The following is a 13,756-nucleotide window of genomic DNA, read 5'->3' on the forward strand; positions in this document are numbered from 1 at the left end:
GAAAACATTTCTCCATTGAATGGGTGATGGATTCATAGAACAGCCTTCCAGTAGAGGTAGTGGAGTTAAAAATGGTATCAAATATCTTGACAACATGGAATAAGCACAGATCTTATCTACAGGTCTAGGAGGGCAAAACCAAAGAGCAAACAGGATCTCTGGTATTGCAGAAGGTTAAAAAAAAAAAAGTGGGCAGACTGGATGGATCTTGCGTTCTTTTATTGAATAGGATCGCAAATAAATATTATGAGCTCATCCAGCAACAGGAACAATACATTAGTCCTAAGCTTCTTTCACTGGTTTCTCACATTTTGCCCTTGCCTGTTTAGGAGTAAGCTAAATTAGTCTGGAATAAGTGGGAAAAGTAGGTTATTAATTGAAATGGTGTATGTTAGGAGTGTAATATAGATAACCATTTATGAATTAGGCTAGAACTGTCAGCTACCAACAGAAAAGGGACCTAGGAGTGATAGTTAGAGAAACTGAAGTTTGCTAGTTAATGTGAAATGCTAATGGTACCTGGATGCACAAACAGAAGTATAACCAGTAAGGAAAGGAGGTAATATTACCTTTTGAATAGGTCACTAATGCAGCCCTCACTTGTACCCTGGATTGGCCACTGTTGGAAACAGGATGATGTGCTTGATGGACCCTTGGTTTGACCCAGTATGGCAATTTCTTATGTTCTGGGTTTAGTTCTGGAGGCTGTACCTTCAGGGCTGGTTCAAGAGTATTTGTCACTCTAGGCGAACGCCCTCCTCCAACTTGCCTATTGGCAGTAGCTCCAGCACAGCTCTCCTACTGCTAGTAACAGTGACTTCAGCACAGCACGCTCTTCTTCACAGTATTGGCTCGGACACAGCATTCCTCTGTGCTGGATTTTGCTGCTCCCAAAATGTTGGTGCAGTAGACGACTGCCTAGTTTGCCTAATGGAAGCACCGACCTTGTGCTCCTTTGTAAGAACTCTAAGACAGATGGAAGCTGTTCTTAAGAGGGCAACCAAAATGGCACAGAGCTAAAGAGCCTGCAACACAAACTCTACCCCAAAGCTTACAAAACTCAAAATGTACTTTCTAGAAGAAAGAAGGGAAAGGAACTATCTGTCATTAGAAACATTCAGATGTCTATCAGGATTGGTTTGAGGGGTACAGGAACTGTTGGCTACTGTGCACTTCATGTCTCCCTCTCCCACACCTGTCGGGGCTAGCAGGGCTACAGACAGTTCTCCCTATTACCTTCTATACCCACATCCAAACTGAAGAGTTCAGGAATGACAATGTGTTTTATCTACAGAATTAGACTTTTATTTGTCAAATTTTTACAAGCTTAGCATTTAGAAAAAGATAAACAGTACACGTCTCTAACATCCTTGCTACTGAGCATAGATTTATACTAAAAGTTCTGCATTATTAGTGGCTTTAAACATGCCATATACCTTAGCCTCCATAAAGTATTAATACAGGTAACTGACTAGCCCCACCCGTCTTTAGGAGATTCCCCTCTTTTTACCTCTAGAGCAGTCTCTGGCTCGAGATCTCAGGGACCGACTCGAGGGAAAGGCTTGCTTCCTGGGTTCTGGTACTGGATGGCTGAAGAAGTGTCTCTCCACTCTGGGCTGTCCTGGACTTTGTGGCAGGATTTTTCAGTACCAAGGCAGGGCTTCCCTCTTGTCAGTCTCCCAGTCCTCCTCCTTCACGAGGGGGCAGGGGGGTATCTTCGCGTCGTCGGCCTCCTCCGTGTAGTCAGCTCTTCCTCCCCCTCTTCCCTGTGTATCCCTTCTTATACTAGTCAGCTGATACCTGTGCATAAATTTCATGCATAAGCATGCAGTGAGAGGATGGTATCAGCTCTGTATTGCAGGTTGTTCCTCCCTCCCCCCCCCCTTTTTTTTCCTGGGGGGGGTCCTGCCACATCTTGCCCCACTGTCTTGCCATGTCTGCATTTTCTTCTTTTCACGTGCTCTCCCTTTGTCCATGGGCGGAGGACCCAGCTCCTGTCTGAAGTATCCTTGGATGGCTCTGTTTTTTTTTTTCTTAGGAGTTAAGTTGTTTTTCTCCTTAGTGTTCTGGCTGTTTACCCAAGTTTATAGTCAATAAGCAGATCTTGATAAGCTTGCCAAAGTTCTTAGCTTATTTTGTTCTGCGGAAGCCATGTTTCTTTGCCTGTCAATATCCACCTTGGATATCTCCTACATTTCCCCCTTCTTAAGCTGGGATGAGCCAGCAAAAGAGCTTATCACTGCTTAAGCCTAACTATCAGACTACAGTACAGGCCTTGGCTGTTGTGATGACCTCATCACATGAGGTATGAATAATGCAACAATAATAGAAGCATGATACTAATAAGAAATCTTACATTTATTTTTTTTTAATATTTATATTCTGCTTTTTGCACTTTTTTCAGCACTTCAAAGTGGATTACATTCAGGTACTGTAGGTATTTACCTATCCCCCAGAGGGCTTACAATCTAAGTTTGTACCTGAGGCAATGGTGGGTAAAGTGACTTGCCCAAGGTCACAAGGAGCAACAGCAGAACTTGAACCCTGGTCTCCTGGTTCAGAGCCCACTGCTCTAACCACTAGGATACTCCTCCACTTCCAGAAATACAAGAGGATAACCTTTTCAATAAACAGGGAGTCACAAGATAAAACTGGAAAACATCTGCTCAGAGGAAATATGAGGGAATACTTTGTTATTGAGAGGTTGCTGGATACCTGGAATAGTCCTCCAGCAGAGGCAAATATTTCCAGAACTGTAACAGAATGTTTGAGGAAGATAAGGGGCAGTAGTAAGGGCAAGTAATGGAGATGAGCAGTGATGCAGGCAGGTGATCTGGGCAAACTGGGTTCTCAGTTATTCTGTTCCTATATAGTGCTTGTCTATGACGTACAGAAGGCTGAGTGGAGCTTCTAAAGAGTGCCATGTGCTGATTTGCAGGTGGGTATCGTCCGGATGATGATGAAGAAGCTGTGGTTGGCTGGCAGGAAAAACTCTTCAGTCAGGTGGGTGACAGCTTGGGCCTGTACTGCCATATCGCCTGCTGCTTCTCTTCCGCATGCTTGATTAACTCATGCTGATATTTGAAGTTACTTGCATCTCTTGCATTGGTTTTTCTGCTTTTCACCTGTTCTATGACTGGTGCTCTAGAGAATTTATGAACAACCAGAAGCTGTCCTTTGAATATATCAGCTGTTTTGCTCTTGGTGCAGGGTGATGTGAGTTATTTTGTGGGTGTAGGATCATGTGGGAAGGGGAAGCAGGGGAAAGAGTGGAGTGTAAAAAGACAAACCTTCTGTCTTCTTGCATCCATCCTTAGTTTGAATCAGTATTTGTTTCCTGAACAGTGGTGCTGTCCAGTTTGGTAAAGAGGTTGCTGTCACCTGGAGTCTTTTTTTTTTTTTTTTTCTGGGTGATAAAGGTTCTGGAGCCCCAGCTCACTTCCCTGGATGCTTTGATAAGTGAAGGTTTTGCCTTTAGCTGGTGACGCAGTGGAATGTGGTTTTAGCAGTTTGCAAGAAGAAACTTGGTTGTCGGTTTTTGTTTTTGTTACTGTCTCAAGCCTTAGTAACCATTCTTGACTCTTCTTCTGTGCCCTTCTCAGTTTGAATATGACTTATTCCAAAATGAGGCTGCCTGCCAGAGCCCACTAGACCGCCAGTATCATCAGGAGATCCTGAAACTGGAGAAGGCAGGTGGCAGGAAGAACTGCAGGATCTTCACTTACACAGACTATGACCGCTACACCAATCTGGAGGAGGTACCTAGACTACAGCATGACCGGGCCTGCTAGAGTGGACTTGATTCTGTAGCATTATCTATTACTCCTAAGTTTTGTACAGTGCCAACAGTATGGCTTGGAGACTCTGTGAGGGACAGATGCCAAAAGATAAACTAGTACAGTAGATGGAAAGAAGGGTTTCCAGCCAAGAGAGGGATCTAGCAAGGAGGCTGCTGTGTGATTGTACAGAGATTATTTGTGCAATGCATTAATAAAGAGAAGGTCTCTGTGCCCAGGATTTATTGGGGGAGGTTATGAGAGACAGAACCTGGTGATAGGAGATTGAGGAGCTGTTAAGGATACCTAACAAGTGAAAGAGACACATTGGAGTTGTGAGTGCTCAGAGGGGAAGTAATAGAGTGCATGGAAATGCCAGTATTAAGAACTAGGGATTTGAAGAAAGTTTTATTCAAATTTCTGATATTTGAATAGAATTTTAACAGAAAAATAAAATGTTAAAACAATGAAGTGATATTGCCTGGGTGAGAAAGTGGGTGTAATCTGACGGCATCAGAGGGAGTGCTGGGTCTCAGGCAAGACATGGGTTTTCTGGTGGGAGAAATGTGATTTTTCGGAGGACAAGCAGTTCACCTGTCACATAGTTGAGTCACATGACAGCAGGTGGTGTTCCAGTGCTGTGGCATTCCTCGCATCTCCCTTCAGTTTTGTTTGTTCTACTAGCCCGCTTGGACACATTCCTGCAGACTTCACAGCTTCCTCACCATTTTTGAGTTGTCTTCTGGCCCAGTGTTTCCCAATCAGTGTGCCTTCAGCCCTGATGAGGTCTGCAGTGGAAAAGTCACCATTGCCTGATGCTTAGATTCAGACCTGGGTGGTGGCCCTTAAACATGTAGGCACTCCTTTCTGGAAGCATGTGAACTCATGAATGCCGCCTCTTCCTAGCTACAGCATGAGCCCTGGAGTGTGGTAATCGGTGGGCAGCAAGCAGGACATGAATAGCAGGCCCTGCTTTGTTCAGCAAACACAATTCCTCCTCATCCCCCCATCTTCACTTCCTCTGTCTTAACCGCAGGAGGAGTGTGCACGGAGTACTGGCTGCACCCCTCATTCTGATTGTTGGGAGTACCAAGAGTGGGGGAGCTGTGGCAGCCAAAGTAACTATCCAAACTGGCTGCCCCATCACATGGACTTCTTCCTTCTCCCTTCTCCCGCACCTGTATATAAAGGGAACTGGCCCACTGTGACACATTCATGGGTCTCCGCCCCCTATCTCCCTTTGTTTTAATATTTGGAAGAGAGAGAGTCTAGTTTCAGTGCTTCCCTGGCTCTCCTTTCGGCCATGTGAGTCCTCTCCATGTCTATTGCCTGCCCTGTGGAGGTAGGTATGGCCTACAACATTTTTGTTAATGTAGGTATTTCTTGGGCTTGAAAAAGTTGGGAAATACTGTTCTAGCCATTCAGCCAGAAATCTTTCACCTTGTTTGAAATCTGATTTATTAAGGCTTTTCTCCCATTCAGTGTTTAAGGGGAAAAAAACCTAGTGAATCAGGCTCTTACTTCCATAGTCAGGTTTTGTGACATTTAATGTTTTGTTTTGTTTTTTATTGCCTTTTGTCCATTTTCTGCTTAACCCATGCCAGTTTTCAGCAGAATAGAGGTGTTGTACAGCCCATTCGTAGTTTCCCCGTTGCAGGTGTCTTTTTGTGAAGAAAAATGTCTTCTGTGTCTGATTTTGCAGCTTTGAATTTTCTCACCATGGGTCAGAAGTGGGCCAGTGGTTTCAAATTTTGTCCAAGGTTCTCATAAAATATTTCCATCACTGACCATCACAAAATGTGCTGTGTTTGCCTTGGGAAAGACCACAGCACTGATGATTGTGATATCTGCATAAGAATATCATCCAAAGCAGTTCAAGCTCAGAAGAAGCTTCACGCCTACCTTGCCAGTGAACTTATTTCTAGCTCCAAGAACCTGGCCTTAATGGTGCGACACATGGCCTGGGGAGTTGACTCCTGTCACACTGGTGGCCAGGTGTCATCAAAAAAGGTCCTTAGCCTCTTTTGGTGACTTGTTCCAATGATAAGCCCAAGAGCTGAGTCAAAATCTTTCTCTCTGCTTGACTCTGAGCAAGTGTTCCAAAGATTTGCACTGAGAACAGAAGGCAGCAAATGCTGAGCCTCGAGCAGAGGCTCTGACATAGTGCAGCTCCTCAAGGCAAAGTCTTCAGACTTGCATCTGTGTTACTATAGAGATCAGACTCCTGGTCTTGGTGGCTCTTCCATTCAGTTTGAGAAAGCGATTATCCTTTCAGATTTTCACTAATAAAATTATTCTTACCAGGGATGCATCCACACTCTGCTGGGGATCCCACTTACAGTGGTTTCACACTCGAGGTATCTGGTCCTTCTAGGAAAAATCAATACAATGTAAATGTCTTGGAGTTAAGGGTAGTACTGAATGGTTATAAATGCCTTGAGAAATAAGGTGACCAACAAAATTGGCTTAATCCAGATAGGCAATCAAGTAGTTCCTGTTCGTACCTCAGATCGGTCCAGACAAGTGGGATTTGCATCCCTACCAGCAGATGATGGCAGAGAACTAAAACCTTTGAGGCACTGCTACATAACCAAGAGGGTCACTGTAGTCTCTTAGTCTCCAGCAGATGGTAGAGATGCAAACCTACAGTTAAGAAAAAAGAAAGGGAAGGAAGAAGAGAAATAGAAGACGCTCCCTGAGGTGTTAGGTTCCTTTGTGGGCCATCCCTCAGGTTGAGCCGGGCAAGCGGGGGGTTGGTAAACCCTGATCAGCTTTAGCCCACAGCAGATCCAGGGCTCTGACAGCCAGGAGTCCTGGTTCCCTCTTATCCCCGAAGGAGGATAAGAGGGAACCAGGGTGTTGAACTCTTCAACACCCTGGCTCCTTCCCAGAGGGGTTGCCAGCAGCAGGGAAGTATTCCTACTTTTGCTTGAATTTCTTCCTTTGTTGTGGCTGCTGTTTCTTTAAACAAAAAAAAGTGTTAGATTTTTCTTTCAGCAGCAACCTCTCCAGCTGTTTCTGGTTTGATCATCAGGGCACACCCGGGCTGGGGGAAGAGAGCAGTGTATCGCCTCTGTTTGTGGCTTTGGGCTGCTCGGGGAGCTGGAGACTGCATTGGGCCCGCGTTCCCCCCCCCTCCTCTCCCGCGCAGTTGCTATGGTTAAACGTTTGTGTGAGGTATGGATGCTGTTTAAAAAAAACAAAAACATCTCAGAAGCTCAGACTAGATGTATTCTATGCATTAGAAAAGTAGAAAGAAGATCAAATGACTGCCATCATGGTTAAATGGTGAGGTGAAAGAAGATATTAAAGTCAAAAGGGCATCTTTCAAAAACTGGTAGGTGGATGAAAATGAAGAAAATAGGAAAGAGCATAAGAACATAAGAAATTGCCATGCTGGGTCAGACCAAGGGTCCATCAAGCCCAGCATCCTGTTTCCAACAGTGGCCAGTCCAGGCCATAAGAACCTGGCAAGTACCCAAACACCAAGAAGATCCCATGCTACTGATGCTATAAATAGCAGAGGCCATTCCCTAAGTAACCTTGATTAATAGCAGTTAATGGACTTATCCAAACCTTTTTTAAACCCAGCTACACTAACTGAACTAACCACATCCTCTGGCAACAAATTCCAGAGCTTAATTGTACATTGAGTGAAACATTTCTCCGATTTAGTCTTAAATGTGATACTTGCTAACTTCATGGAGTGCCCCCTAGTCCTTCTATTATCCGAAAGGGTAAATAACCGAGTCACATCTACTTGTTCAAGACCTCTCATGATTTTAAAGACCTCTATCATATTCCCCTTCCAAGCTGAACAGCCCTAACCTCTTCAGCCTTTCTTCATAGGGGAGCTGTTGCATCCCCTTTATCTTTTTGGTTGCCCTTCTCTGTACCTTCTCCATTGCAACTATATCTTTTTTGAGATGCGGGACCAGAATTGTACACAGTATTCAAGCTGCGGTCTCGCCATGGAGTGATACAGAGGCATTATGACATTTTCCGTTTTATTAACCATTCCCTTCCTAATAATTCCTAACATTCTATTTGCTTTCTTGACTGCTGCAGCACACTGAGCCGACGATTTTAAAGTATCATCCACTATAATGCCTTTTTCCTGGGTGGTAGCTCCTAATATGGAACCTAACATCGTGTAACTACAGCAAGGGTTATTTTTCACTATATACATCACCTTGCACTTGTCCACATTAAATTTCATCTGCCATTTGGATGCCCAATCTTCCAGTCTTGCAAGGTCCTCCTGTAATGTATTACAATCCGTCTTCCCCCAGCTTGTCTCCAGCCACTAACCTCCAGTTTCTTCCAAAAATGAGTCCCAGTTCTGGGACCAGATCCACTTCAGACTGGTTTTAGTGGCCCCCAGGAGTGTCCCCTTACCTCCCTATCCCATAGCCCATTGCAGGTCCAGGTCTTTCAGATAGGAGCAATTTTCCCAGTTGCTCCTGCTCCACTACCCCTGCCAACCAAGTGCATTTTAAACTGGCCTCTTTGGCCTGCAGAATCCCCCCTGACTTTCCCCCATCCCTTACTCTAGCGCAGATCCAGGTGTGTCGGGAGTAGGAGCGATCCCTAATCACTCCCACCCTGCACCTTCAGCAGTTTGAAATGGTTACCAGTCATCCCAAAGCCAGCCGCTTTATATTGTATAGCTGACATATCACATAAAAGACATGCATACCGCACCAGCTCTCGGCCACAGAAGCTGCTGTTGGTTCTGTCCATTGGTAACTGGCACGTGCTTTCACACCCCATCAACCAAAGACAGATCGACAACTTCTGGCACCTAGTGTATTATATAGATATGCTGTATATAAATCCAAGCTATAGGTATACAAGGCTGGGTTCCTTATTAGGCAACACCATCCAGAAAAAGGATCTTGGTGTCACTGTGGACAATTCTTTGAAATCCTCAGCTCAGTGTGCAGCGGAGATCAAAAAAGCAAACAATGTTAGATGTTATAAGGAAGGGACTGGAAAGTAAAACAGAAGGTATAATGCTTCTGTATTGATCCATGGTGCAGTCGCTTCTTGAGTATTGTGTGGACTTCTGGTCACCCCATCTCATGAGATCTAGCAGAACTTGAAAAGATGCAGAGAAGGGCGACCAACATGATAATGGGGATGGAACAGTTTCCCTATGAGGAAAGGCTAAACAGCCTGGAGAAGAGATGACTGAGCAGACATAGAGGTCTATAAAATCATGAATGGAGTGGAACAGGTACTTAGGGAACTGTTATTTACCCTTTCCAATAGGACTAGGGAACACTCCATGAATCTGATAGGTATCACTTTTAAAACAAATTGGAGAAAGTATTTTTTGCTTGGCACACAATTATCTATGAAGTTTGTTGCCAGAAGATGTGGTGAAAGCAATTAGTGTAGTTTGGTTTACAAAGGGGTTAGATTCCTGGAGGAAATTACATAAACAGTTATTAGCCAGGCAGACTTGGGAAAGCCATTGCTTATCCTGGTTATGTGCGGGAAGGATTGGATCTATTCTTTGGGATCTTAACAGGTACTTGTGACCTTGATTGGCCTCTGTCAGGGACACCTACAATGCCTAAATGTAATCCACTTTGAAGAGCCTGAAAGGTGGAATATAAATCCAATAAATAAATCGGTGGACTTTTTGTTTTGTCCCAGTATGACATTTCTTATGTTCTTAAACAGTTTTCCATGCTTTGGACTGCAAGAAAGTTTGCCACCTTTCTGTATAGACTGGACCTGCGCCATTAGGAAATCCACCCAGATTTTGTTTCTTTTGATCCCAATAAACTTGGCAGTGTGATGACAATGCATACCAGTTCCAGCTGTGTTGTAAAGCTACATCTTCTTCTGTTATGCCTGGGCAGGGCTATGTCAGGGCCATGGCAACGCGTCAGTTGGCAATCTAAGGTCTACCTTCCCTGAGGAGATTTGCGAGGCTGCAATGTGGAATTCAGTCCATACATTTGCAACCCTTTGGGATGCTAAGATTAGCATGCCCATCTTCCCTGGCCTTTTTTGAGAGGTAGAGTTCAACACCCTCCCTTCTAGATACCATTTTTATGATTTTAGCTTGGTTTTCCCATTCTCTCTATTCTTAAAATTATACGAGAATAAGAGGGAGAAAGGGTATTGTCTCAATAAAAACATGTTTTTGACCTGTTTACTATTGTTGTCCTGTTTTTCTCTCCTTTACTGAAGATGACCCTTCACTAAGGAGGCCCAGCTATATGATAAGTGAACTGCTTTTCTTGTTCTCTAAAGACAGCAGTTCATCAATCACACACACCCACTCTCATCCTCTTGATAGTTGCTCTCTCCCTGTTCTTTGAGTGGCTAATTCAGAACTGAAAGCAGCTGTGGGGCCGGTCCAGCACAGGTAGTCCTATGCGTGTTGTACTAGAAAGTTCTGGAAAATGTTCTTTTTGGTGCCTCGTGATCATGTGACTGAACTGCTGTCCTCCAAGAACATCTGTTACTGGTAAACAGCTTTGTTAGGAAAGCAGAGAGGAAATAATCCCATCCTCATCGGGCCCCTGAACAAGATCAGCAGTAGCTGATCCAATTTCCAGGGCACTGAAGTGGTTGGGGATGAGCGGAAAATTGCTGAGGCTTGGGTGTCTAGAACAGGGACTGGAGCCAGTTACCCACAGTTGTTAGCAGGTGCAATATCTGCCATGAGAGATCTGTACCCAGTCCTGGAGGTTATATATAGGCCTTGGTCTCCCATAGTTTATACCAGAGTGGGGTATAAGCACTAAACTCACTCAATAATATATGTTCAATAAATTTCTTAAATATTTTTATTACAAAAACTTAGTATCAAAAAAACATTTTGTTACAAAACATTTTTATATGTGATTACATAAATGTTTTAACAAACATTCATTTATGTCAATTGCACATCCCTAAACCATTTTTCCAAATACCCTCATTAAAAAGCTATTCATACTCATTCATACCAAACCACATCCGTACTCATTCATACATAACCTATCAATGCTTCCCATTTACTCTAAAACCTTACTTAACACTGAATTTCTGGAGGAACATAATATCCTAGCATCTTCACAATATGGTTTCCGTAAATATCGTAATACAGAATCACTTTTGATATCTCTTACGGACTACATTATTGTAAACTCAGATAAAAAACAATCACACCTTCTGATCCTCCTTGATCTTTCAGCTGCCTTTGATACGGTCAACCACTCAATTATGCTGGACCGACTCAAAGATATTGGTATTGCTGGTTCTGCCCTTGACTGGTTCCGTTCTTTCCTTAGCAATAGATCATTCAAAGTTAAAATCAACAATAAACAATCACATCCAATTAGATCCAACTTGGGTGTCCCACAGGGCTCCGCCCTTTCACCAACTCTTTTCAACATTTATCTACTTCCCCTCTGTTTCCTCCTTACCAAGTTGAAAATCAAGCATTACATCTATGCGGATGATATCCAAATTCTCATTCCAATTAGGGAATCATTACAAAAATCTCTTATGTTTTGGGATAATTGCTTTAAGGAAATCAGTTCACTCCTTTTCCAGCTTAACTTAGTTATCAACTCAGACAAAACTGAATTCATAATCATATCTCAAGATGAAAACCTCATTTCCAGCGAGACAATTTTTCACCAAGATTATCAATCTCAAATTGACAACCAAGCCCTTCCTAACTTCCCCTCAACAAAACTAGATAACATCAAAAAGACCTCTCATGTAAGAGATCTAGGCACCCTCCTGGACAACCAGTTGAACTTCAAAAGGTTTGTCAACAATACAACAAAGGAGGGCTTCTTCAAACTTCAGGTCCTTAAGAAGCTTAAACCTCTCCTGCTCTTTTATGATTTCCGTTTGGTTCTACAAGCAATCATACTCACAAAAATCGATTACTGTAACTCATTATTACTTGGACTCCCGGCTATCACCACTAAGCCGCTTCAGATGTTACAGAATTCAGCCGCCAGGATTCTAACCAAGTTCCAAAAAGAGGGACCATATCACTCCCATTCTCTACAACCTTCACTGGCTCCCTATCAAATATAGAATCCGTTACAAAGTTTTGACCATCATGTACAAATCTGTACACAATCTTGCCCCAATCGATTTAACTCATCAAGTTCGCCCTAATAATCCCACCAGGCCAATGAGAAGAGCTTATCAAGGCACTCTCTTCGTCCCTCAAGCAAAAACATCACGAAAGATCAGAGCCTTCTCTACCTCAGGACCCACTGAATGGAACAATCTCCCACCGGACCTTAGACAAGATCCTTGCCCAATATCCTTTAAGAAAAAATTAAAAACATGGTTATTCAACCTTGCATTTCCAGATTCTGCATTTAACTAATCACTTATTTCTCTTGGAATGCTTTAGGACATTTATTACTATGCATTGTAATTATTTTTCTCTCTGTTCAGTTAAATTTTAAAGTTTAACTATGTTTGCCATGTTTACCATTTGTTCTTAGTTCTATGTATCACCGTTCAGGCAGTTTCTTGTTCCTTGTAAACCGGTTTGATTTGTATTTAATGCAGGAAGATCGGTATATAAAAACCAAAAATAAATAAATAAATAAATAACAAAAAAGAAATATTCCTCACATTGAAATCACAACAGGTTTCTTAACAAAACGATAGTGTTCCCTACACTTACATCATACCAACAAATAAATGTTTCATTCACATAAACCAGCTGATAGTACATTAACCCGCTGAGTGATTGAGAGGTCTATCTATATGAAATTAAATGTGTCCTTAAATTATTTATTCTCACACACATTTTTTTCAATAACAATTTTCATAACTTAATTACATGAATTCGATGTCCTTCTTATTCAATCATACACATGATAGAATAAGAGGAACATAGAGTTTAGGGAGATATGTATGACTGAATAAGAGGGACATCAAATTCATGTAATTAACTTATGAAAATTGTTATTGAAACAATTGTCCTTCTCTTTCTTCTATTCCCAAGTTTGATCTCCTTGTTATATGTAACTTTTTTTACCTCCTCTGATTATTTTACTGTTAAATGGTTGATAAGAATGTTTTACCCCCTTGTTCCATGTAAACCAATTTGATATGACACCTGTCATGAAGGTCGGTATATAAAATAAATAAATAAATAAATAAATTATTAAGGACACATTTAATATACAGAGGATTAAGTTGTCGCTGATCTGCTTGTTACTATAATAGAAGTGATTGTTGCACTTTCTGTGCCCTGATATACAGCATTGGCAGGCAGTTACCAATTCCGTGCAAGAGCTGCCCACATACCTGGCAGAGAGAATGGCCAATGTCCGGCGTAGGCGGCAGGACAGGAGACCCATGTGAGTGCCAAAAGCAGTGGGAAAGAGTTACAAGCCAATGCAAATTTTGGTTTATAATCTCGATGGTCTTCATTTTTTTTTTTTTTGGCAGGGATGGAGGAGGTCTCAAGGTGAGAGTCATCACCTGGGAACCCTCAGAAGAATTCATAAAGAATAACCATGTGATCAACACGCCAGTGCAGACTATGTATATCATGGGTGACCTGGGACCTTATGGCAAGTAAGTGAGGCCTAGCTGAGGAGGGGCCAGATGGGGCTGTGAAGCACTGCTGAAAGAGGATTATGGGTGAAAAGCCATTACACAAAAAATGTAAATATTTTGTCCAGTTCAAAAGTAGAATTTAGGCTTGGATATTTAATTATTTAGTGAGCATTTACACAGAGAAAAGGGAAGTTGGTCCACAGCCCCTCCCATGGCTCTCTAGGACTCACTGCCTTTCTCTTGTGAAAACAATGACTGAAAACACAGAAATTATTTCATATGAAATTAGCCTTTGGACTCTAAGTTGTGGAAACAGCCACAGTGTTCACCCTATAGGACAAGGACTGGATGGTGTGTGCTCAGTGGCAAAAATGCAGTTAAATCTTTGAAGTAATTTTTTGCTGCCAGGCGAGTGGCAAGGCTTACTGTGAATA

The 13,756-nt window shown here is 42.5% G+C and overlaps 1 protein-coding gene across 2 annotated transcripts in view; it reads left to right on the forward strand.

Annotated features, from left to right (window-relative positions):
- Positions 1 to 13,756, forward strand: part of MKS1 (MKS transition zone complex subunit 1) — a 122,136-nt gene that overhangs the window by 9,150 nt on the left and 99,230 nt on the right. For both annotated transcript variants that reach the window (XR_003857083.1, XM_029604047.1), the window contains exons 3-6: positions 2,939 to 3,003; positions 3,603 to 3,758; positions 13,023 to 13,120; positions 13,212 to 13,340. Coding sequence is in view for 1 of the 2 variants with exons in the window: in XM_029604047.1 (XP_029459907.1) it covers positions 2,939 to 3,003; positions 3,603 to 3,758; positions 13,023 to 13,120; positions 13,212 to 13,340 (448 nt within the window). In the remaining variant the exon portion in view is untranslated. The remainder of the gene's footprint in view (positions 1 to 2,938; positions 3,004 to 3,602; positions 3,759 to 13,022; positions 13,121 to 13,211; positions 13,341 to 13,756) is intronic.

Source organism: Rhinatrema bivittatum, chromosome 1 (genome assembly GCF_901001135.1).
Source record: "Rhinatrema bivittatum chromosome 1, aRhiBiv1.1, whole genome shotgun sequence".
In the NCBI taxonomy this organism is placed as follows: domain Eukaryota; kingdom Metazoa; phylum Chordata; class Amphibia; order Gymnophiona; family Rhinatrematidae; genus Rhinatrema; species Rhinatrema bivittatum.